The sequence below is a fragment of the Melanerpes formicivorus genome, unplaced genomic scaffold, assembly GCF_026170545.1.
Source record: "Melanerpes formicivorus ecotype bairdi unplaced genomic scaffold, bMelFor1.0.p_v2 SCAF_39, whole genome shotgun sequence".
NCBI lineage: Eukaryota > Metazoa > Chordata > Aves > Piciformes > Picidae > Melanerpes > Melanerpes formicivorus.
This window is the reverse complement of record NW_027142391.1, coordinates 274,757-299,911: the sequence shown is the minus strand read 5'-3', so window position 1 is coordinate 299,911 and position 25,155 is coordinate 274,757. Positions and strand designations below refer to the sequence as shown.

At 50.9% G+C, this 25,155-nt stretch overlaps 1 protein-coding gene across 10 annotated transcripts in view; it reads left to right on the top strand.

Moving 5' to 3' along the window:
* Positions 1–25,155, top strand: part of CAMTA1 (calmodulin binding transcription activator 1) — a 218,159-nt gene that overhangs the window by 168,973 nt on the left and 24,031 nt on the right. For 8 of the 10 annotated variants that reach the window (XM_068158100.1, XM_068158102.1, XM_068158096.1 and 5 more), the window contains 7 exons: positions 1,828–3,683; positions 5,872–5,998; positions 6,742–6,876; positions 22,838–22,977; positions 23,216–23,412; positions 23,760–23,838; positions 24,624–24,939. In XM_068158100.1, the coding sequence (XP_068014201.1) occupies positions 1,828–3,683; positions 5,872–5,998; positions 6,742–6,876; positions 22,838–22,977; positions 23,216–23,412; positions 23,760–23,838; positions 24,624–24,939 (2,850 nt within the window). Of the gene's footprint in view, positions 1–1,827; positions 3,684–5,312; positions 5,486–5,871; positions 5,999–6,741; positions 6,877–13,324; positions 14,120–22,837; positions 22,978–23,215; positions 23,413–23,759; positions 23,839–24,623; positions 24,940–25,155 lie in introns of those variants that run through there. The other 2 variants (XM_068158104.1, XM_068158105.1) reach the window with 2 other exon arrangements.

Sequence of the window (25,155 nt, the reverse complement as noted above, 5' to 3'; positions counted from 1 at the left end):
CTGTTTCGAATGAGACTAAAACAGCAGCAAAGAGCATCCTTTAGTATTAGCATTTTATATGGAGAGTGGGAAATTGAGTGATTCACTTTCCCAACTCATCTGCTTTACAGCCACCCCTTCCTAGTACCTTGGTCAAGTAAAATATATGACACATTAATTAGCCTTTAGCAGACTGTATAAAGGAAAGCTGTCAGTGCTTCAAAGGGTTTATTTTTTCTTCTTCTTTTGGGCAGTTGCATTATACAATCAAGACTCAAATAGGAATGATGACCTCTGAAATACCTGAGTTTGGATTTAAATTCAACCCTTAAGGCTCAGCATTTGATCCAGACTTGCAGATCTGAACACAAATCCTTTTATTCTTCCCTTTGATGTTTTGTCTTGTGCTAAGTCTGCTGCATGCTTTTTAACATAGCAGTGTGGCTTTGTTTTGCGAGGGCTGGCGTGCTGACACCCACATTCCCAGCTGCTTGCCGTCAGCCGCAAAGGCAGCAGCATGAAAGCCTCTCCCTCGTTCCTCTTCCTCTCTATACCTAGGAGAATAGAGAGATTTAATATTGCATTTAGCCTCAGAAGCACTGTCCTGAACTACTTTAAGTGACCTGATTCAAATCTTGAGCACATAATAGAGAAGTTCCCCTTCAAGGGTAAGGAACAAAAGATTTAGCAAATTGCAGTGACTGCAGGGTTGCTTTTTGTTACCCAGAAAATGACATTTATAATTGTAGCCATTAGCTACAAGGGGGAGGTTTCTTTCCCCCTTTAGTCATTACACAGAACCATAATTAATGTTCTTACCTCATTCTAGGGAAAATGAATTAATTAAGGAAAGAAACATCAAAAATTCATGGACTGTTCTTTTTCAAACAGCAAATGCAGTCCCTGCACCAGAGTTTGTGGCTTGGATGCCTTTGCAGACAGAATTGTTTACTTCATCCTACCTGATTTCCAAGCTCCCAGAACTCAGCTGATGTTCATCTTCTGTCAGGCCAGCAAAGGCACCAGCTGGCTGAACTCCACGGAGGGTTGTCTCCTGGTGACCTTTGCAAGAGCTTTCTTCAGCCACTCCAATACTAATTGTGCACTCTGCATGCAGCTTCTTGAAGTACAAAATGTTTGTCAGAATACAAAGGGAACCAGAGGGACATATCCCCATCCTAACAGGAGGGAAAGCTTTCTCTCTGCTGTCTCGTGCACTGCGTCTTTAATGATTTGATTGGCAGCTGTAATAGACACAATGATGACAAGAAGATAAGGATTGTAGTGCAGCCAGCAGGCTGATGTCAGGGAGAGGAGCATAATACAGCACTGTAACCTCTGGGTTACCAGTCGGCATCCAGCCCACGAGAGCGGTTGTCAAACTAGCTGACAGCAGCCAGCGTGCAGAGCTGAGCCTCTGTCCAGGGGGCTGAGGTCTATCCATGGTGCAGGTGAAACTCTCTGCCTCAGATGACAGCAACAGCACTTGCTCTGCAGACTTTTCACGGTGACTGGGCATGCTTAAATGACTCCAAACCCTGCCTCAGGTGCCAGTTCCCCATAGCATGCTGTCATCAGGGGGTGAGGTGAAGGGGGCACACACCCCTGCTTTGAGGTTGCTATCGTTGCCTACAGTGGATCTGTGCACTAGATGTAGATCTAGAAGCTGTACCTCTGGCAAAAGGTGAGTTTCATTTCTAAGGTCTCTCTTCCTCTCTCACGTTGGTGCTCTCACTCTCACACATTTGCATAGGCACAGCTCTGCTTTCATACAGCCCCAAGATACACAACTAGCATCATCTTAGTTTGGCATTGACTGAACAGCAAATGTTGTTGTTTTCTGGACAGGGGCAGGAAGCAGTGTGCATCACAAGTGTAACAGTGCCAAACATCGCATCATATCACCAAAGGTCGAGCCAAGGACAGGTGGGTACAGCACTCACTCAGAGGTACAAAATAACGATGTCTCTGAAGGCAAGAATGAGCACAGTCACGGCAAGGCCTCCAGCCGAGAGAAGAGGAACGGTAAAGTGGCAAAACCGGTGCTGCTCCATCAAAATAGCACCGAAGTTTCTTCCACCAACCAGGTGGAAGTCCCTGACACGACCCAGAATTCTCCCGTGTCCATCAGCAGTGGATTGAACAGCGACCCAGACATGGTGGACAGCCCGGCCGTCACCGGCGTGTCCAGCATGGCTGTAGCCTCGGTTATGGGCAGCTTGTCACAAAGTGCCACTGTGTTTATGTCAGAAGTCACCAGTGAAGCTGTGTACACCATGTCACCCACCTCCGGCCCGAACCAACACCTCCTGTCCTCAGATGCAGCTGCACAAGGACTGGTACTGGCTGTGAGCTCGGATGGACACAAGTTCGCGTTTCCAACGACCGGCAGTTCAGAGAGCTTGTCCATGCTACCCAGCACTGTCTCTGAGGAGCTTGTGCTCTCCACAACTTTAGAGGGAAACAGAAAAATTCCAGAAACCACCATGAATTTTGACCCAGACTGTTTTCTTAACAATCCCAAGCAAGGGCAGACTTATGGTGGAGGAGGTATGAAAAGTGACAGCATCAGTACCAACATAAGGCAGTCACCCACCACAGAACGCAGCTTCAGCTTCAATACAACCCTCACAAAAGAAATTAAAACTGAGGACACATCTTTTGAACAACAGATGTCCAAAGAAGCATTTTCTTCCAGTTCTGCATCTAACACTCTCACCCTCACTACTGGTTCAGGTTTGCTTCCATCTGGAGGAGGTCTGAGCCCAAGTACCACCCTGGAGCAGATGGACTTCAGTGCCATTGACTCCAATAAAGACTATTCTTCCAGCTTCAATCAGACCGTCCAGAGCCCTCACGTTCATCAGACCCCTTCCCCCAGCTTCTTTCTGCAGGATGCCAGCAAGCCTCTTCCCCTTGAGCAAAACACTCACAACAATCTGAATGACACAGGTGGCTCCTTTGTGAATACCTTAGGAATCCCCAGTGTGAAAACAGAGTCCCCGTCCCAAACCACTTCCAACTGTAACGGCACAGTGGAAACCAGAATAGAGTCCACCTCTTCTCTCCAGCTCATGCAGTTCCAAGCAAACTTCCAGGCTATGACTGCAGAAGCTGAAGTTCCCATGGAGACCTCCCAGCAGGCAGAAGGGAACGAAAATCTACTTAAATCAGGGGACCTTCAGGCCTGCAGCACAGAACACTACTTGCAGCCAGAGGCCAACGGGGGTATCAGAAATGGGAACAATCTCCCTATTCTCCAAGGAAACATGGTACAAGGACTCTATCCTGTGGCCCATCCCAGCTTAAATAACTCCTCAAACATGGAACTTAACTTGGACCACTTTGACATCTCCTTCAGCAACCAGTTTTCTGATCTAATTAATGATTTCATATCAGTAGAAGGTGGGAGCAATGCTCTCTATGGACACCAGCTGGTGTCAGGTGACAGTGCTGGACTGTCTCAGCCTGAAGACAGTAACAGAGCAACCTACAACCAGGCTGAAATGTGCATTCCTTGCTGCAGTCCGCAGCAGGCCAACATGCAGCTCAGCAGCACCGAGAGCGGGGCCAGCACCATGGCCTACATGCACGTGGCTGAGGTGGTCTCGGCAGCTGCGGCACAGGGCACTTTGGGGCTGCTGCAGCAGAGTGGGCGCTTGTTCATGGTGACAGATTATTCACCAGAGTGGTCTTACCCTGAGGTAAGTCCAGGGCTTTTTTACTCACCAACCTTCACTGCCTCCCCTTTCATTGCTTTGTTAGTAAGGGCTCCCAAGGATTATTTTGTTAGAGCTTCGACAAAGCTTTCTAAATATTTCCCTTAGAAACGTGCATGTCTGAGTGCACTTCCAGTTAAGCACCTGGCAACCCTACCAGGGCCCTTTCTTCACCTAGGAGGCATCCAAACAGAAATGTTTTGTTTCACAGAAAAAGCAAAGTATTTCCCATGGTGCTACTGAGCCATCTTAGGGCAACAGAGTGTGCAGACTGTGACTGATCCTTAAATCTGCCTCCGACAGTAAAATAATTTCTGACCCACGTTGCCTTCATGAGCTTAGCCTCTGCCTCCATCCCACAGGCTGTCCAAAATCAGGCCTCTGCACAAGTTCAAAATGTCAGCAGCACACAGGCTGTTCTGGTGAGCAGGGGTGCTGTAGGGAAGAGGCTGGTTTGAGTCAGGTTGATGGTGTTTCTGTGAGCCCAGCCTTGGTGCTCTGTTGTATCTGTCACCTCAGGGAGGTGTAACTGCTCAGGCTCTGCTCTCAGTGACTGCTGCTGTCTGATAAACAGCCTTGTGATGCCAGCCCCAGTCACTGTGCACCTGACAGCCCTAGATGGCAAGTCTGCTAGTGAGCAAAGCAGCAGAAATATGCAGATGAAGTGGTTTAACCTTCAGGTGAATGGTCCTGTGGCAGCTCCAGGAGCATAGTGATGTGCAGGGGATGAGTTCATGGTGTTCATTCTGGTGCAAGTCATCTTTTGCTGCTACTATGGAAACCACTGTTGTTTTTTCCCCGGTTGTTGTTGTCCCTTGCTACACTAATGAATGGCTCAGCTGCTGCCAGAGCTGGTTTGAGTCCTGTTCCACGCAGACCACAAGGCCTAATCCATCTGTGCAGGCTCACCAGAAGGCTTTTCAGAGCCAGCACAGATCTAGGATTGCTTTTTTCTCATGTGGGCTTGTACCCAGAGAATCAAGTTTTGATTTACGAGCAGCTGAGCAACCCTGCCCCCATCCTTCCATCTCTCTGCGCCCAGGGAGGAGCAGACAGGCCCCCAGGAGCTCTGTGCTCCCCGGACGAGCTCAGCGGCAGGGTGCCAGGGACCAGCGCTGCTGGCCGCGCTCGGGTGGCTTTGGCGTCCCGGCCGTCACCCGGGTACGGCAGTCCCCGCCGGCCGCACAGGCTCCGCCGCCCGGGGCCGCGCTCCCGCTGGCGGCCGCCCGAGGGCAGCACGGCCGCGGGGAAGGGACGGGGCTGGCCGGGGCCTCTGCGGGCGGGGGCAGGCGGCGGGCCCCGGCCCAGCTCCTGCGGGCCTCAGCGGGGGCGCAGCGGCTGCGTTTCTGCGCCGGGTGGAGGGGTCCACGCTGGAGACGTCCCCGGGGTCACTTCACAGGAGTCGTGGCAAGGGAAGGGTCCAGGACCGGTTCGGCCCAGGTGCGAGAGCCGTGGCCAAAGGACCTCCCTGCAGCCCCGGCCCCGTCCCGGGACGCACCGCAGCTGTCGCACTTGGTTCCCGGTACCCAGCGGAGCCCAAGCCCTGCGGTCGCGGCTCCAGCCGAGATCTTCCGGCATCGCGGTCTGGCGCCTTCGTGGTCCAGCTGCTCTCACGCTTGTCTCCGTGGCTGTGGAGGCCATGTGTCACCCTGTGTGTCCTGCACACGAGCTTCCATCTGCAGCAGCAGGGTCGGGGTGGCGATGGCAAACGTGGGCACGCCTGCCGCCGTTGACCTGTGGCACTTTTCAGTGGCAAGAAGGCAAGCCTGGAGCCCAGACAGTCAATGGTGAGCCTGAGGAAGGGAAGGCACGCTCAGAATGTTACTAGGAGCTGCCTGGAGCAGGGGATGTCAGGGCAGCAGCATTGCTGGTCTCATGGCTGGCATAAGTGACCACAAAGAGAGGGCAGGGGTGACACTGGCAGAGCATGAGACTTGAGAGTGTGTGTGGGGAACAGGCGAGCAAAGAGAACAGAGATGCTCTGCTATGGAATTCTCTGCATTTCTCTACAGTGGTGGGAGACTGAGGCATCAGTGTTGGTCCTGGTGCCAAGGATCTGTGCTGGCTTAGCACTTCTGTTAGCCTTCATCATGCTGTGTGCCATTCAGTGCATGATCCTCTCTGGGGATAGCTTCTTCAGTAATGCTTTTTTTTTCCCCCCCTTTCCTCACAGGGAGGAGTAAAAGTCCTAATTACTGGTCCGTGGCAGGAAGCGAGCAATAATTACAGCTGTCTGTTTGATCAGATCTCAGTGCCTGCATCTTTAATTCAGCCAGGGGTACTGCGCTGCTACTGCCCAGGTAAGGAACACCTCTCTCCTAGAGCTGGTGATTTCAGAGCTAATTCTTAGCCTGACAGTGTTGTGTATGCGTCCTGAGTAAACTCATGGACCCATTGTGAAAGGTGGTGCATAAACACTGAGAAGCTGTTCCTGTTTCTTTAACTTATTTGGTGTGAGAACAACAGCTTAGGGTCTTGATACATCACAACAAATACCATTTAGAAGCTCTGAGTTAGCTTTAAAATAACTATTTGAAATAGCAAAATAATTCTAAGCACTTCTTTAGTTTTGCCATAGCAGATTAAAGAGCAGCTGCTATTCAGGGGTGCACTCACTGCTCTGCTGGCTCCTGATTTGCCAATATTCTGCACTTTGCCCTTGGTACTTACAGGACAAGAACACCTCCAGCCTCCCTGGGCAGATTTTCAGTAGTGCTGGCCCTCAGTACATGACTTTAATTGCATGCAGAACAACTCAGATTCATTGCTGGGGTCCCAGCTTCCCCCTGGAAGCAGTGAGGCTGGTAAGTCTTTAGGAACACATGATTCTGCCTCCTGAGAAAACTCTTCATGTTTGACAATACAGGTTGCCATTTTGTACTCTCAGCTGCCTGGTCACAGAAATGTTGTTGAACGCCCCCTCTCCACTCGCTGCACCTGCTCTGGGCCTGCCATTTAGCCCGTGGGGAGATGAGCAGAGTGGCAACAGCTGTGGCTTGCTGCCGGGAGGTCTCTTGTCTTACCACATGCACTTTCCTTCTAGCTCACGACACTGGGCTTGTGACTTTGCAAGTTGCCTTCAACAATCAGATCATCTCCAATTCTGTGGTGTTTGAATATAAAGCCAGAGCTTTGCCAACCCTGCCTTCCTCCCAGCATGACTGGCTGTCCTTGGATGGTAAGAAACATGCAATATTCTTTAACATAGCTCACCAGCAGCTCCCAGTGTGGGGGAAGGCTGTAGAGGGGCAAGTTTGTGCCATGGAGAACATCAGTTAATCAAGACCTCCTGCTGAAGTTTCTTACTAGCTCTTACGACGTGGAAAAAATAAATAAATGTGGGTGCTCTTGGTGGGAAGGAGACAAAGAGGTGTTTTCTTTGTCTGGAGAGAAGGCTGACCATTCCCCCAGAACAGGGACCACCCAGTCCCTATCAGGAAGGGAGCTGGTCTAGAAAAATGTGTGTTTACATAGGCAGAAAGGGGGAGGATGGTGAGACAATTTAAGGAATGAGAGGACTTTAGTCAGCCACTACTATGATGTCTGCATCCCACCTCCTTATCTAGGAGTCACCAAATGGGGCAGATACAGATTCTGTCAAACACTCAAGAGTCTTAGTACCAGAGCAGGCTGTGCTAATGGCAAGCCAGGCACACTCTGGCATGTGACAGCTGCAGGCAACCTTTTCAGACTCACAAGAGCATCCTTGTGCCTCAAAGGATGAGATGGACACCCTATTAGCATTATCTCTTAGCCAGGCAGTTGGGAGAACCCATGACTGATCAGAACAGATCTCTGGTACCTAGATTTGCACTGAGGGATGGGATCAGGCTCTGAATTTGTACATCCCCTCTGTGCATGCAGGTCTTAGGTCTGGCTTTACCTGGTAATCCTATGTCTCCAACTTGCATTTTATGAAGGAGCAAGATGAGGACAGCAGGGGCACTTAGGAGCCTGACACATCCATTTCACCTCCTGAGTGTGATTGCTAGAAAGAGGAACCTTTCAGCCCAGAGCAGAGATGCAGGGAAAGAGCTGGTTTATGTCAGGCTGGGAAGGGACTGCCTCCATCTTTCTTCATCAGAGAGGCAGCTGCACAGCCCTGCATTTTGTGCTATCTTAGCAAAACCCCAACACTTCTGCTTGGTGACCCATTTGCTAAGTGTCTATTTTCTCTGCTAAATACAGGAGGCAGATATGGTACCGTCAGATCCTTGGTGTTCAGAGATTTCATGGCTGAGAAACTCAGTGTTACAAAGTGTTATGCAAAAGTCACAAGAGTGGTGGTTTGCAGGAGGCCATGCTGAAAGCAAGAGAAGTAACAGGCCAATATGCTGGAACAGTTTGTTCTTCAGTCAATTAACCTCATCCTATTTTGCCTGTCAGCTGCAAACATGGTAACTGTAATAGGAGACATGCTTGGGAAATCTACCATGGATGTTACTTTTGTTACCAATTTATGCCCTTAAAATACCACTGTCCCTGGAGATTTGAAGCATACGTTGCTGTGTTGTTATTTTTCATCCTTGATGGCCATGGCAAGTACTCAGCTGTTTAACTGGAGAAATGTTGAACGCTTTGAGCGTTAATTCAGGCCAGCTGCATGTCGGTGTAGGCAGGTGGTGGTTGAAAAGTTTCTGGTGAGGTCCCTTGTTCTGTCTGGGAAGTCTTGACAAAAAGCTGTCTTCATTAAAGCATTCATCAGAGACTCTCTCCATCCCACTAGCAGCCTGAGCCTCAGAACTGGCCACGTGAGTCTGATCTGAGCACCCTGATGCTGCTGATTCAAGCATCTGCAGTCGGTCTGTAAACGTGAGCCAGGGAGGGTGGGGAGGAGCCATTTCTGGCTGGGTTCTGGCAGAGCAGTGTGTGTACATGTGCTGAGCATAAGCTGATGCTTTTGGAGGCAATGAGGGGGAAATAAGAAAACAGAACTTCCTCCAGAGGGGCATCAGGCATGATTTCAAAGGCACAACACCTGCACCTTCGGCTGTTTAGTGTTACCCATTCATATTAGTGGGACTGGTGCAGACACCCCGGCTGCCCCCTCCCTGTAACTTCACAGAAGAGAAATGTTTAGCTTGTCTCCACTTTCTGACCTGTAGGTGCTGTGTTTCTCATGCCACATACAAAAAGGACATTTCAAGGTTGTGGGGGTGGCACTGCTTCCAGTATTTGTTGACAGGAGTAGAATGGAGACAGAGCATCATGCTTTTGCATGAGTCAAGGGGTGTTTGTGACTTGGCTGGGGCAGTAAACCCACAGCAGAAATAGAAGCACCTGGTAAAGAGGAAGAGCACATAGTCATGTGCAGCATCATAATCAAACTTGCTTGACTTGTGATTATTTGAGGAGTCTGCAGGTGCTCTTCATCTGCTACTGAGGCTGCAGGTTGCATGTGAAGTGCAGCTGAAACTGATGCTGTGAAGCTTGCTATCAGCTGCTGGCAGTCTCTCCAGGGTGGCATGCAAAGTGGATAGATTCTAAACCCCTTGTTTGACAACTCCCTATGTGCTGGTGAATTTGGGGGAGCTGCAAAAGGTGTCTGAGTGCTGTCTCTGGTGTTTCTGCAGTCTGTTTGGGAGTTCCTGGTTAGTGGGCAAGCTCTCAATTAGAGATTGTTATGATGTGATGGTGGAAGGGAGGGGGACTGCAGCAGTGAACAAACTAGGGCATTGCTAACAGAGAGGGGAAAAAAAAAGTAAAAGGACCGCTGCATTGCAGAGGCCCTTCAGGGAAAAAGACTGAATAATTCTACTAACCATGACTTATCAGAAGCCTCTGCCTTGATGTACAGTGCTCCAAAGGGAGTAAATCACATTCTTGCTTTAAGAACCAGCAGCATCTTCCCATTTATTCTTGGAGAACAAATGTTAGCTTAGCTAGCTAAGGTATGAGCTCACTTGAGTTGATTCTATCAGTAGAATAAATAGACAAATCCTTGTCTTCTCTGTTTACTTTAATTGCCCTGCTTCAAATCATTGCCCTGCTGCCTGTTACAGGGTCTTGAGGGAAGGCTTTCAATGAATATTTGTAGTCCCAAAATATTGACTAGAATTTTAAATTCTTTCTAATTAACTCAGTGGAACACTTTGAGTTCCTGTGCACTACACTGTTACAACACAGTTAATGATTCCACCTAGAGTGACCACTGCAAGAGGGGCAGGGTTCGCAGTCAGCCAGACCCCAGGAGCAGTGTGGTAAGAGGATAAGCAATTTCTGTCTTACATAAGTTTAGAGACATAATTGTATTTCACAGATTCCTTAAAACAAAGACACATCTCATATGTGGACTGCATGTTTTCAGTTACATTAGGGCAAAATTTAATCTGCCTTCTTTCTTCAGTTCTGCAGATACCTGATAACCTTTAGCCTGTTTCTTAAGGAGGCAAGAGTTCAGCTGCCTGGCCCTGCCCACCTTACAACATCACGGAATCAGTTTCTCTGCAGGCTCCTCTGGAGAATTTGCTCTCTGTTTACAGGACTTGTGCAGTTCTTGTGTGCCTTTGCAGTAGCCAGCTGTGCTACACAGGTTGTAGCACAGTTCCAGAGATAAAGGGCAGGCAGTAGTAGCTCAATCATGAAGGGATGAGGTGTAAACAGAGCCAGTAAATAAAGCACAGATGTTCAGAAAATCTCTGCTCCCAGGTGTGGGTGGCTCCCAGTTAATGCTGAGATAGGGCACATGGAATCACACCTCTGTGTAGGAGTTTCCAGATTGTAACAAAGATGAGTTAGCAAAGAAGCCTCTGAAACCAAAGGCAAAGGCTGAGCCCCAGGGTGACCATCAGGAGAACGGGAGCACACTCAGCGTGTGGAACCGTTGGTGCGGGCTGGAGGCGCAGCTCACCGCGGGGCTTCACTGTGCCTCATGCCACTGAGGGATGCCGTGAGACACACACTTGTGCCTGTGCAGCCCTGCAGCAGGAGCAGAGAGCAGCAGTCCTGTCCTGTCTCACACTTTCTTTCCACCAGCACTTGCAGGGTAAAATTTTTTTAGAGGTAGATCATTCTCATGATTGCTCAGTGAACATTTCACCTGTGGGCCTTGGGGTTTGGGAGAGGCATGGTGGCCAGGAGTGTCTGGAGTGAAACAAGAATTGTGCTTCCCAGAGAAAAATGTTTTATTCAGTAATTTCCTAGTCTATAGTAATTGCTACTCTTGGAAGTGGTGAGCCTGGGGCAAGGATAAAATCCCAGCTTTCTGAGCACAGAGCAGGCACTGGCTGTTTGGATCAAGGAGCAAACAAGCTGCAAACAACTGCCAAGTGTTGTGAGGCCATACCCTTCCATGTCCTGTTTCCATGATTGTGTCAAGCCACGTGAAGGAATGTGGAGAGGAGTTTGAAGGGATGGTACCTGGGGTGACCACCCTCTGATGGCTTCCTCCTGTACTATGTGGTGCACCCTTTTCTGAACTGTACCCAGCCACACTTGGTTTAGTCTGAGTTGTTCTTATTTTGCCCCACAGATGAGTTGGATCTCTTACAAATGGACAGCAGCTGCTGATATTTGTGCATAGTTTTTTTTTCCTAGTTAATCAGAGTAGTGGTGCTCTTTCTTTTCAGAAAAAGCCTTTCTTCTTCTCATAAAGAAAGTGTTCCCATTTTATCCTGGTCTCTGATGAGCTGGACAGCCTTTCATTCACTGTCTGTAGAAAGGTTCTCTTAAGAAAAAAAAAAGCAAAGCAAATGGAACCCCCTCTGAACTGCAGGACAGAGATTTCAGGGAAAGACGTGTAACAAACTAGAAAGGCTTTTCAGTATGGATCTCCAGTGGAAAGTATCTGTGTTTGCCTTCTACTGAAGCCTTTGCTGCTCTCAGTAAGTGTCTGTGGAGATGATGTTCCTTGACATGAGACATGAATTCAAGGGAGGCTGGTGTGAAATGATGAGTCAAGTGCATATGGGATGGACAAGGGTGTGGCCTGTACTGAATGCCAATGATGCTGATGCAAGGCAGCATAAGAGGCAGCCTTTTGTCTACTGTTGGATTCTCAGTTTAACATTTGGCTGTCTTTCCCAGATGGAAAACATCAACAGGACTGGAGGGTTTGGTAGCTCAGTTGTGTTAGCATGACATGGCCATCCCTGTGGCACCCAAGCTCTGGTTGCAGTACAGAGGCAGGTGGCGTCACATGCATTGAAGCTATCTGTGCCAGTACAGCGTGTGCATGCTGCCCGTGGCATTTCACAGCTGGACAGGGACATGGCATCTGCAACACGGCAGTGCCAAGGTGGTAGGTGCACATCACCAAAATCTGTGGAGGATGTCTGTTTACCAGGACTGGATGCTCTTCCTAGCACGCATATGTGATGAGATGCAGACATCGGAGTCTGGTAGGAGAGACAGGCTCTGCATTGGTGAGGTTCTTAGAAGTGTTGTTGCACAGCCATAAGAGGCTTTTGGGAGACAGAAGTCCATGGCCAGTAGCACTGTTAGCACTCCTCTGTCTGGGCAGAGCGTGTGTTTAACTTCACATCCTGGATTTTACCACGAAAGATTGTATGTGTGTTTTCTTCAGGATGAGGGATGAATGTTCTGTGTGGTGGGGCTGAGGAGCAGCTCACTGGGATGCGTGAGCCTTGGTGCAGGCTATGGGTACCTTGTTCCTCCTCTCCTGACTCCTGGTCCGCGTGCAGGCTCTGTTTTGTTTATATTCCTGCCGAGATTTGTTTGGGTTTTTCCTTTCACACACCATCATTAAGCTGCAGTTCCTTCAGGAAGCCCGGCGGCCATGGCTTGGACTGCACTTCCCAGGCTGCCTCTTCTGTTTTGGCTAAGAAGTGATTGGATTGAGATGAGACCTCTTCCCTTTCCCGCTCGGGGTGTTGTCCTCTGAGCCAGCCTGTCCGCAACCCCATGCCGCTTGGAGCTCTGTGCTTATTTTCGTGGCAGGGGTGAGCCTGTGCTGGAGCCTGCACCTCCCTTTCGGATGACGTCAGAGCACGGACACTCTCGGGGGGATTCTGTGGGACTTGAGCGCTTCGCAACCCGGCCGCGGTGGGTAATCAGCGAAAGTACCGCGATCCCGTGCGCCCCGAGGGGAGAGCCGCACGGCAGCGCCCAGCTGCCCGGGGGTGACGCAGGTACCGCCTGGCCTGGCCCTCGCTCGCTGCGCACCGGAGCACGCCAGGGAACGGCAGCTTCGCGGGGCGTGATTGCAGTGCCGGTAGTAGCCAGGACGGAGGCGAGGCAGGGCAGGGCGCCTGCCGTGTACGCTCCTGGGTCGCAGAGGGGAGCCTGCCCTGGGCCGGCCGCCCCGCGAAAGGATGGACGGATGGACGCGGATGGAGACGGGCAAACGAGCAGGCGGCTGGAGGGACAGACGGACGAGACAGGGACGGACAGCAGCCCGAAGCCGCCGAGCGCGCGGCGCTGTAAACACGGCGGCCGCCAATGGGCGCCGGTGACGTCAGTCCCGGGGCGGGGAGCCGACGGGGCGGGGCGGCTCCCCCTCCCGCTCCCCCTCCCGGCCGCGTCGCCTAGACAATGGAAGGCGGCGGCTGCAGCCGCGTCCCGCCACCCGCGGCCGCGCTCGGCCGCCGCTGAGCGCGGGGCGGGGAGGTCGAGCACGGGGCCGGTATCGCGCTATGGCCGCGCCGCGGGGCCCCGGCGTGGGCTGAGGGCGGCGGCAGGACCCAGCGCCCTGCTCTCTGCAGCAGGGTCTCAGGGCTGTTCTCCGTCCCCGCCTGGCGCGGTGCCGCTGCCTGGGCGCCCTGGGTCGGGTCCGGGGTGCTTCTGGTGCCTGTGGGTGCGAGAGGTCGTCGGTCGCGGCGATGGGCCCTTAGGTCTGCCCAGGAGAGCTGGGGCAGCTGCTCTTAGCCCCTCGCCTGCCCCGCCGCCGGGGTCACCGCCACCTTTGCCAGCCGTCCGTTCCCGCTCCTCTTGTCGTTGGCCCGGCGCACGTTGTGCCGGTAAGGCAGGCGGCAGCAGCGGAGCCGCCCGGAGCGCTGAGCGGTGTCCGCACACTGTGGGCCAGCCGCAGCACCTGTTCGCCTGTGATAGGAGAGCTGCGGCCACCTCGGCGCGGGAAGAGCCTTGCCGGATGCTGGGCCGTGTGCGGCCCTGCAGCCAGGCGCTGAATTCCAGCTCGCCTGCAGCCCTCGGGCGTCTGTGTGCCCGCCATGCCCCCGGCCGCTGAACGCCTCCCCGCCTGTCCTCCTGCTGCGGACGGCCGGACCCTCCCGCTGCTGGAGGATGCCTGCGGGCGCTAGCCCGTGCAGCGCGGTCGCAGAAGAGCGGAGACGGCGCAGCCGAGCCCCGCCGGCGTTGCGGTGAGGTGGAGCAGCTCCAGCTGGCTGCGAGAATGCGACAGACGACAGCCAGGACTGTGCCGGAGTCTGCTCTGTCCACCCCTGCTGCAGGGTCTGCACCAGATGCTGGCTGGAGCCTCCGCTGATGCCGTGGCAGACTCCCAGGTCAGTCCTCTGGTGCTAGATGTTGTCGGTTTATTTACCTAGAAACAGGCTGAGGTACTGCAGAGGGATCTAATTCCCCTGCGCTTTGCAGGTGGGTGTGCGGAGATGACAGTGTTGCTTCTAATATCACAGGATGGTGTGTTGTGCAGTGTTTGTGCGGGGTTAGATCTGCATGCTTATGTGTTGTTGGTCACTGCTGTGCTTACAACATGAAAGCACGCCTTTTCAAGCTCGCTGTTCCTCCCCCTGCTTCTTCCTGTGCCCCTAGCTGTGGGACGCGGTCGCGTTTCCATCTACTCACCCTCTCTTGTTGGTCCCCAGCCCTTCCAGGGTGATGTTATGGTGCAGGCTCAGAGCTGTGACAGCACTTCCATTGTAGCATCAGGCATGCAGAAGGACGGGTGACATCCTGATACCTCCAGATCACAATTTCGTGTTCTGAGTTGTTGTGGTGTAGGATGAGGTCAGTAGCTCAGACCTTCCCTAGTGAGTTTAGGGATGCTCGAAGCGCACGCCTGCTCCATGCCAGGTTATTGCAAAACTTGTTTTGCTGGGCACTTCATCAGAAAGAGTGAGGCTAGGGAGGGGATTTCAGAGCCTCTATGAACCACTCTTAGTTTAGAGATGGGGGAACCTGGCTGAGAGCTGACCTTTGAAAGCTCCCAGTGGAGAGGATCCTGGTCTTTTTTGCTGACCCATGCTAGTGTGTCACAGTTTTGTAGCTTGCAGCAGTTCGATTTATCTCATGCAGCAGTAGAGACCATTTTGTATCATTCCCCTCGTCACTGGTGGTTTGTGGGTGAATAATTTGGGTTTGGGGTTTGCAGTTTTTATGAGTGAAAGCTTGGGTCAGAATTTTTACCCTGTTTACAGTAGCATGGCACAGGTACTGTGCAGTGCCCCGTGAGATCCTTATGCCCTGTTTATAGCTCCTTTAGCACAGAATCCTTGGAGGAGGGAGTCACTGTGAGCAGTGGGTAGCCCTGTGCAGGTGAGCAGCGGCGCAGCCTCCTAAACTGTTGATCTTTGCACACAACCAAACCCAAAGCTGTAATAGCATTGGCACCCGTGGGAAAGCGCAGCCAACTTCTGACCTGTGATGCAGAGTGGCTTTAGGTCAGCCAACTGTTTTTGTGCAAATTACTAAACAGCACAAGAAGTGACATCTTTAGCAGTCTGCCCTACCTTTAAAATACATCAAATCCATGTGACATCTCTCAAGCCTTCCCTTGCTTTGCTGAAGGAGCTGTTCCTGGACAGTGTGAAAACATTCCCTATCCCTAAGCTCTGGGGAAGAAATAAAGAGGAAATAAAAGAAGCAGCAAGTGTTGATACAAAGACTGACACTTCAGGAAAAAGTCTGCCTGAGCCACCTCCCTTCTCTGGTGATGGCATGATAAAAAAGTAGAGGGAAGTACCATCTCTTGAGGGAGGGCTGGCTGCTGGGGATGATTGCCAGGAGCAGAGTACTCCCAGGTATTATGGGAGTAATACCTAAAGAACTATGTGAGATGTGTTCCTGGTAAGAAGTCTTACCCTGGTAGGTGGATTAATGGCTTAAATTCAATGAGAGTGCCTGCATGTGCAGGTCTGGATTACTTAATTATTCCTGCCCATGCCCAGTAGTGTTTACTTCTTCTGTGGAAGCACATACCTTCAGCAGTTGTAGAGGCTCAGAATGTAAATAGACGGGTTCCCTTGTCTTGTGCCTCAGGAGTTGTGGCATTTCTCACTAACCAGAAGGCCTGGAAGTGACCTGTGGCACTAACACAAATATGCACTTGTCTTAGAATATTAAGTACAAATTTCAAGTGCTTTCATTTGCTAGTAGAGAATATGACCTGTGATAGCTGATTGCTGAATAGGTTTGGTAAGATGCCTTGAGGATGCTGCTGCAGCTTCGCCTCAGGAATGACGTGTTCCCGCAACCATGAGACCTCAGAAATAGACACGAAACCAAATCAAATTGAGACTGCAGTGTGGAAGATGTTAGGTTTTTTTACTGTGTAGAAGAACTGAGCAAGATTTTTATAGGCAAGTGACAGATGATTTGTAAAATGAGAACAGAGCAGTGGCACTCGGAGAAGTGATGTGTCCTTAGGCTGCTGCCATCCCCACCCACAGCTTGCACAGAATGAGAGAATAAGGTGTGGCTGACTTACTCTGCAGAAACACAGAAACGTTTCTGCTCTGCATGTTGTTTTCAGAGTGCCTCACTCTTGCACATGGTAAATTCAGTCTGCTGTGCTCATGCAGTGAGTGCTGTAACACTGCCACTAATAAACCCACACGTGCCAAGCAGCCTGCGCCCTCAGAGCAGCTGCTGGCCCCTGAATGTCTAAACGCAGCGCGTGGGAACCCTGCAGGTGCAGATCTGGTGTGGCACCCTCAGTTCAGTGGTTAGAAGTCTGTGGGGAAACAATTTTATCCTGGGCAGAAGATCCTAGAGGACTGTGCAGGAGGTCATGCACCCTCATCCTCCAGTCCCTAAATGCTGTCTGTCATTTAGGCAAAATAAAGCAGACCTCCAAGTGACAGTGTGGAAGATATGGCACAGATACTGCTTGTGACTCAAAGCTGCTAGTTTGTTTTTGTCAGCCCAAAGCTGTATCTTCTCTGTAGTAGTTCTGGCTGCATTGTCATGTCATGAGTGGTCCAGACAGTTTCTTGCTGGCAGAAACTTGCTTGACAAAAGGTCAGGAGTCGTCTGGTGAAGCAGTGTGCAGAGGCTGGAAAAGCAGCTCGTGATGCTAATTCCTTCAACTTGGTTTGTGAGGCAAAGGAGGTCTTGTGACTCACTGCTGTATGTTGGTGTCCCCTTAGCTCAACACTTGGGCCATAGTGGAGTTGCAGGTACCACACAAAGAGTACAAGATCTTGGACCCAATGTCTGCTAGTATGTGGCTTTACCAAAGCATGAGCAGAAGGCAGTGCTTTGAGCTGGTGCTCACCCATCATAAACACTGCTTCCACAGTTCAAAAACAGAAATAAGTAATACAGTATTTTTGGAAGAGGTCAGAAGATGGGGAGGGCCATGCAGAGCAGTGGGCAGAAGCACTGCTCTTGTAACTAAGCTGCGCAGCGCAGATGTTTCCTCCAGGTTCGGTGCCTGTTTTTTCTATGCTGTTAGGGTGGGGTCTCCACCGTTACTGTTATTCAAGTCTCCGGTGTCTTGTCTCCTGCTGCCAGCGCAAAGCGGCTGAGCAAGGGAGTGGTCGAATGACTTTTGGTAGCTCCGAAGGAGCTGTGCTGCTCACAAACATTTCTGGTAGCAGCCCACTTGCCTCCTAGCCTGGAAGACACTTGGTGAAAGTTTGCAAGTGCTGTGCTTTAGCTGCCGCTGTTAACACAGGGCACAGGCAGACAGGAGCTGTTGCAGGTGCTAAGGAGGCTTCACAACGCAGATGCTTTTGCAGTGTCAGGTGCAAGGTGGTGTCCTGGGTGTCTCTGTGCAAGCAGACACGCTGGTAGCTCTGTCAAATGCTAACAATGCATCCTTGAAAGGCTTGTCCCAGAATAGTTTTGCTTTTCTAGAAATGTTTTGTCCATGACTTGCTGTCATTGCTGTAACCAGTAGCAGGCTCCCTGGGAATACAAGCTACCAAGAAGCTCATTCTGCATTTAAATGATGGTTAATGTTTTAGGGGAATGAGTGAGACATCCGAGCCTATTTCATAGTGACCAAGGGCCTGTTCCCAGTCCCTTCCTGCAGGGACACCCAGGCTCCCTTTGGCCTGTTGGTGCTGTGGAGCAGTCCAGCCCTGGCATGACAATGGAACAACTGGTTTTCTCAGGAGGACCAGACTGTAAATAAATAGCACCACGAATAGTTTTGCTGCCTTTCCTAAACTTGGGTTTGAGTCTGTGTGAAGGGGTGAGGGCAACAGAAGTGAAAATTGCTTTGTGTGTGTGATGGAACAGGTCCCTCAATTAACCTGTGATGCTTGGGGCTTGCAGACTGCCACAGAAGGTGCAGGGCAAGAGGGGTGAAGCATGTAGCTCCGTTGGGTCCAGAAGCTTCAGAGCTCCCATCAGGTGATGTTTCTTTGGTTTTATATGGAATGGAGACATTTGAAAGTACAATTTTTGGCTTATATATTTGCAATTTGATCATCAAAAGCAGAGTCCTTGGGTAAAACCTTAAATGGGTAGGTGTTTTTGTGGCCACATTTGTGTTTGCTGCCTTTGGAAGGAGCTGGAGTGCTTCCAATGCAAGATACCTCCGTGTGCTGGTCTAGAGCCCTTCAGGCTTCTGTGTAACAAAGCAGGAGAAAAGTTAGTGTTGACAATTTCATTTATCTGCTATTGAGCTCTTGTCTTTAGTGCGCTGAGAGACAGGCGTGCTGTGAGACCGTCTGTGGAGTATGAAATACAAGAACGTGAAAACTTTGTTCCTGTGTGGCTGTTGCCTGCGGAGCCCGTGGCTGTACACAGACCCCTGAAGTGAGCAGGGCAGAAAAGTGTGATTGGCAAATCAGAAATAGTAAGGACTAGAGGCTCTTGAGCTTCTCAGAGTGATACCTGTAATGTTCAGCCCCGTGGCTTTTGTAGCCCATCCCTTCATTACTGAAAGGTTAATTGCATAACTTAAGGCAGGTTGTGTTTTTCCATTTGCTTGTGATGTTTCAGCTGTCCTGATAGTGCCTTTTTGGCGGTTAGGGTTTCCACAGGAAAATGCATTAGAGAGTCAGCAGAACTGGGTCAGGTTTTGGTCATCTTTTCCTTACCAGAGCACAGGGGTTTGTTTTGTGCTGCAGTACAGTGCTTTGCTTAAAGAACCTTCATTGTCCAGCTGGAGGATCTTGTTTTCAACCTCAGTTACATTTGATACGTAGCACAGAGAACAACCCTTTGCTCCCCAAAGCAAGAGAGAGGTTTTCTTCCTGTACAGTTCCTCTAAGTTTTAGACAGCTGTGGCTATCATCCTGCTGTGCAGGCTGTGAACATGGGTAGAGACGTGAACCAAAGATAACCCAGGTGTGCTGGTGTGTACAGCTGAGTTCGGTTCTGACCCTGTTGAACCCAGGACTATGTAATGGAATGATGTTTTCATGCCAGTTTCTGTGGCATAAGTTGCTGTTTTATTTTCATCACGATGCCTTGGGGATGATGCTTGTCAGGTCTTGTTGCTGAGAAGACAGAAGAGATAACATTTTGAAGCAGACATGGGACTTGGAGAATATTGATTCCTAGGAGTTCATTAAAGGCTTACCCTTTAATTAGGCCCTTGCAAAATCTTACATTTTCAAGGTACAGGGCCACCTTCATTGGTTGTAATTTAACAGGATAGAACTAGTGCAGTCTGGTAAAATAGTTGGGAAGCTGCTTTTTAAAATGCTCCTGAGAGATACTGTGAGAGTGCAGAAATGATGTTGGTTTACTTTTGGGAGCCTGATGGAAAACAGGCAGGTTCCCTGGCCCTGCTGGAAGGAAGGAAGAAAATGTGGTGCTCAGGGAGCTGAATGACCCTCAGAGCTTCCAAATCATGACGTGTCTTGTTCTGTCGGCAGCCTGGGCAAGGCGTCTGTGGGCTCATTGGCAAGGGTGTGGATCATGCTGGCTGTGCTCCAAATGCTGTGAATCCAACACACGTCCAGGGCTCAGTGTGGAAGAGGAGGAGCCCTTCCACTCATTGCTGAATACAGGAGGAACCTTGGAGAAGGTGTCCTTACCTTTGGCTGCTAGGTGTCCTTGCTGTGTTTTATTAAGGATGCACCAACTCTTGCCCCATAGCTAGTTGCTGGCTTCCCTTTCCTGTTCTCATGCTCTCTCACCCCTCAGCCTCTTTGTCATTTGGTTTTTTGGTGCGCTGGTGCACACGCTTCCAGTGACCACTCACTTGGGAAGGGAACGGCTTGGTGTGCTTGATAGCACAGAATTTATTGTGGAATCATGATACATGAATAGTGGCTTTGTTCTAGCTGCTTAGGAAGCAAGTGAGATCCCCTGGAAAATGGGCAGCACAGGGACACTTTCCATGCACTGCTGCCCCACTTCCCTTAGTTGCTGCTGGGGTCCTCTATGCTGAGGGTGCATCCTGATGCTGGGCAAGCACTGTCTGTGTTTGTTAGGCTTGGAAAGGGCTCCCTTCACTCTGTGCTGGTGCTCCAGACTTTTTGTTTCCACTTCCCATGTTACTAATAATGGCATGTTTCTGACCTGCTGTAGACTGAGCAGTGATTTACAGCCATCTATGACAATCACCATTGCCTTGGCAAGATGCTGAAGGTTACTGTGACCAGTGTAGAATGTCCGTCCTTCAGACTCTTAAGTGTCTTCTGCCATCTCAAATCAGGTAGTCCTGCCCTAAATAATTCCCAGGAGCACTGTCCAGGTGTCTGAACAGGAATAGAGGGGAGCAGTAGATGCCGTTTCAAGTTCTGTTTCCTAAGGAAAGTTCTCAGCTTTGTTTTAGTGTTCCCATCTGGGGACGGTAGTGGTGACAGACGTCCCTTAGTAACTTCAGTTCTCCTATGAGTGCCAGGAAGTGCTCAGTGTCATTAGCTCAGGATGAGGAGGGGTGGAGGCTTCACTCAAGAGATCACAGAGCTTAGAGAGAAGAGTCCCAAGAACAGACACAGACACGGGACCCTCCATTTCTGTTCCACAATGGCTTCATCTTGGAAAAAAACGGGAAGGGGGAGGGGGAATAGCAATCTGCAGGATACTCTGCATCTCTCTGGAATGATTCCCTCTTGCTGTTTCTGTCTGCACAGAAAAATTCCCTGGAGTCCTGAAGCCCTGGGCTGGTTGCTCTGTAACGCCAGTCCAAGCCCCATTTTCCTTTTAAAAAGAGGCTCCTTTTGCCAATACAAGGTCGAAGGCTCAGGTACCATACCTAGTGTCTGCTACCACTCTGAGCTCTAATAAAATACTCGTGCTGGCCCCCCAGAACGGAGCCGTTAGCCTGCGAGGGCAAGGTGTCTGTCCCCTTTTCCCGGCACCTGAGCTGCGGCCGCTGCATGGCAGCGGGCGGGGAGGGGCGGCCCGGCGGGGCCAGGCTCCGTCAGGGCCAGGCTCCGTCAGGCTCTGCAGCGTACGTGCCCCGCCTGGCGATGGGGAAGGAGGAGCCGGCGCCGCGGACCGCACTGCAGCACTCTGCAGCACTCGGGGCTGGCCGCGGCAGCGCTTCTGGCGCTGGGCGCTCTGTGGAGATGGCCCCGGGACCGCCTCTGTGCCAGGAGCATTTCCTCAGCTGTTAGTCGCTCCCAGGGGCTTTGCAGCTAGCAGGAAAGCTGATATGAAGAAGGCACTAATAATAATTAACAGTGCTTTGGACCAGGCAAGAAAGACTGTAGTGAAACGAGGTTAAGGGGAAGTTACCGGCCGCATTCCTTTGCCCCTGGCCCTTGAGTAGGCTCATACGAGGAAGGGGATGTCTTTAGCCAGTGGACTTGAGCTGTCTCTTATCAGTGATCTGCAATATCGTCTTCAGTGCAGTACAGCAGAGACCCAAATCTCTCTCTGTCAAGGGTTGAGTTGAATCTGTTGCTATTACTCATGCCGTGCTGCAGTCATGCCAGCTTCATACCCTCTGGTGAGAGTTGTGCTTTGCAGGGTGTAGTGCACAAGTAGTCCTGCAGCCTTCCAGGATGGCCTCCCCCTGTAACCAGGTCACTCTGAGAAGCCCTTCTCTTCTAAAACTCAATCAGAGGTTGCTAATTTTGATTCCTGTTACTGTCAGTGGGCTTTTTCCTGTGGTTACCAGTGCTCTTCACCATCACATCATCCACATGGATGCACGAAACCAAACAAGATGAAGGTTATCTTTCCTCCATAGCACATTAGCAAGGCTCATTAAACGTTTCCTAGTCACAAAAATTATCCTCTGCAGCATCGTGTGAGCTGCATGAAGCCTCTCCCTTATGGGTCACAAGGCAGAAGGAGCTCTCTGCATTTGCAGCTACTTGAGCTGCACTGAGTGGTCCCAAACAAAAAGATTGCTTGAGATGATCTTAAGGGCATCAGGCTCAGCAATGTCCTTTTAACCTACCTGCTCCACTCCTCAAGCATTAGCAGCTGTATTGCAGTGCTCTGTTATGGTGCAAGGAGGAGAAAACAATTGATGCAGCCTTTAGACTTCTGCAGAGCCCAGAGAGCTGCACTGCCTTTCAGACTGATGTTACTGGATTGGCATTGCCCTTACTCTTGATTTCTGGTACTTCTGTTCCTGGCACTTGGTTGAAACTGTTTTCCAGGAAAGGGAGCCTGCCACAGAAGGAGCAAGTAGCTTTTTAAAGTTTCTGTTTCCTAAGCTCAGAAGGAAGCAGAGGAGGTGGCTTTCCTGCATGGTTTCAGGAGGCAAGCCAAGGACTCTTAAAGCAGGGACACTGACTCTCAAATGGGAGGTGTTCTGACAGCTAGGACACCACTGAAATGCTGTCACAATGGTTGCATTTACTTAGGGTTTACTTGTTCTCAGGGGAGTTGTGTTACCTTTGTCCTGCATCATGTGAACATAGCCAGAATCCTTTGCCTGTGGTTTTAATTTTTCTGGCTGTTTTCATGAACAGAGTTCTGTGGAATTGCAGGCAAAAATCTGCTGCAGGCACTTCAAGAGCTAGGATGCTGCAGGCCGAAGGTCCCTGTGCAGTGCCAAGCAGAGCAAATCTCCTGTGTGACTTCTGGGTAGCTGTTTGTGGCTTCCTGTGGTAGGCTGCCCAAACCAGAGCTTGCTTCCCATGGAAATATCCTTATTCTGTCTCTCTCCAACCTAGATAACCAGTTCAGGATGTCCATATTGGAGCGACTTGAGCAGATGGAGAGGAGAATGGCTGAAATGACAGGCTCCCAGCAGCACAAACAAGGAGCTGGAGGGGGGAGCAATGGGAGTGGAAACGGAGGAACACAGGTGCAGGTATGAGCCCTGCTGTGTCCAGACATGGCAGCTTTGCACTTTTTTACCAGAGACAGGCTTGGGGGTCTGGAGATCTGTTTTTTTTCCTGGACAAGCCTGACTTCTGGGTGTCTTTAACAGCAGTTGGCTTTACCTGGAATTTCCCCACTGTCTCAGTACTTCTAGAAGGGGCAGGCTGCCAGCTTGGGGCAGGCTGCAGCTTCCCTCCATGGTTCAGCTGGGCTGTGTGGTGTTTCAGTGCGTTTCTGGGACCGGGACGCTGGGCAGCTGCTTCGAGAGCCGCGTGGTGGTGGTGTGTGAGAAGATGATGAGCCGTGCCTGCTGGGCAAAGTCCAAACACCTGATCCATTCGAAGACCTTCCGAGGAATGACACTGCTCCACCTGGCCGCTGCCCAGGGCTATGCTACCCTCATCCAGACCCTCATCAAATGGCGGTAAGCTCCAGCCCCTTGGACTCTTGGCTGTCAATACAGGCATGGCAGAAGCATACCTAAGGTCTGCTTGCTCCAGACTTCTGACTGTCCCTTACAAACAGCCACGGCCCTAAACTTGTTCCTGTCCTCCAGTCTGATGGGTCCTGTCCCTCTCGAGAGCAAGTCCAACTGCTGGATGTATCCTGCTCTCAGAGGCTCTGGTAGGGACACCATCTGTAGTAAATGTTTGTCACAGGCATATGTGTGGCCACTGATTTGTGATGTGGTGCATTGGGTAATGCTGTGCATTTAGATGGTGATCCTGACATGGCTACAGAGCATCATTTCTTCTGTTGTTTCCTCTGCAGCACCAAACATGCAGACAGCATTGATCTGGAGCTTGAAGTTGACCCTTTGAATGTGGATCATTTCTCCTGCACTCCACTGGTAAGAGCAGAGATTGAAACTTCCGGGAGAGTCTGAGCACCCTTTGGAGTTCTTCCTGATGTGTTGTTTTCCTGATGTGTTTCACACTCTAGAGAGAAGATGTGTCTGTGTCTCCTTGCTCTGTAAATGGTAACACAGCACTATTGTTGTTGACAGAAAAAGCCTTGGCCTTGAGTAATGTGAGGAAAGGGGACAGACAGATGGTTCTGGCTTGTGTTTTACCCAGTCTTAGGCTCCACCTTCATGCAGGGACAGGACATTGCACACTTGTTTTCATGTTGTTCCCTTTGACTGTAAAGGTCATAAGGTCATTGCAGTGTCTCAGTCACTGGAACCATGAAATGGTGATTGAGAATCTGGACAAGCAAAAAGCCAAAGCAGGTGGAAGCAGAAGTGCTGGTTTACAACAGCAGACTGTTGATTTTGTTGTTCCCAACCTTTAGTCCTGTCTGCATCTTTCTGATCTCAGAGATTGCTTTGTGGATGAGGCTTTTCTGTCCCTGCCAGGATGCCAGAATGCCAGAGTCAAAACAAACCCCAAACCCAGTAGGAACCTCTCAAGCTGTCACCTTCATTCAGTGGGTTGAGGTTTCTCTGCTGCCGGAGGGAAGAGCAGGCCGCTTTTCCTCCCTGCTGGCTGAGGGTGGGTGGTTGCTAGGGTTTAGGCACGTTGTGGCTATGCTTATTTGGGTCATTTTGCCATGAGCTGGGGACCAGACTCCACTGCCTTACCAAGGAGGAAAGAAGGAGGCAGGTCAGTGGGGCAGTTGTCTTCTGTTTTACAGATGTGGGCGTGTGCCCTCGGCCACATGGACGCAGCTGTCGTGCTGTACAAGTGGGACCGCCGAGCCATCTCCATTCCTGACTCCCTTGGGAGGCTGCCGCTGGCTATTGCCCGGTCCCGGGGCCACGTGAAGTTGGCAGAGTGCTTGGAGCAGCTACAGAGAGATGAGCAAACTCAGACTGGGCAAAACCCCCAGGGTCAGTGCCCCTCAAGCGCAGACTCCAACACAGAGAACTGGGCGTCCCAGTGGCACAGTGAGCTCATTGCCTCTCAGGAGCCTCAGAAGGGAGTCACTGTGATTTCCAGTACAAACACAGGTAATGAAAGCAACTCTGAGGGTGTGCATTGCTTTGCTGACATTTGGCATGTGAAAAACCGAGGGCAAGGAGCTTACCTGAGCAGCAGATGCCAGGTGTAGCCCTGCTGTCCATGCTTAGCTCTTTTCCTGGGGGACTCTGTCAAGTGCTCCGTGGGCTTGGGTAAGCATGGGGAAGAGGAGCGAATGCCTGCCCTGGCAGTTGCTGTCAGGTGTC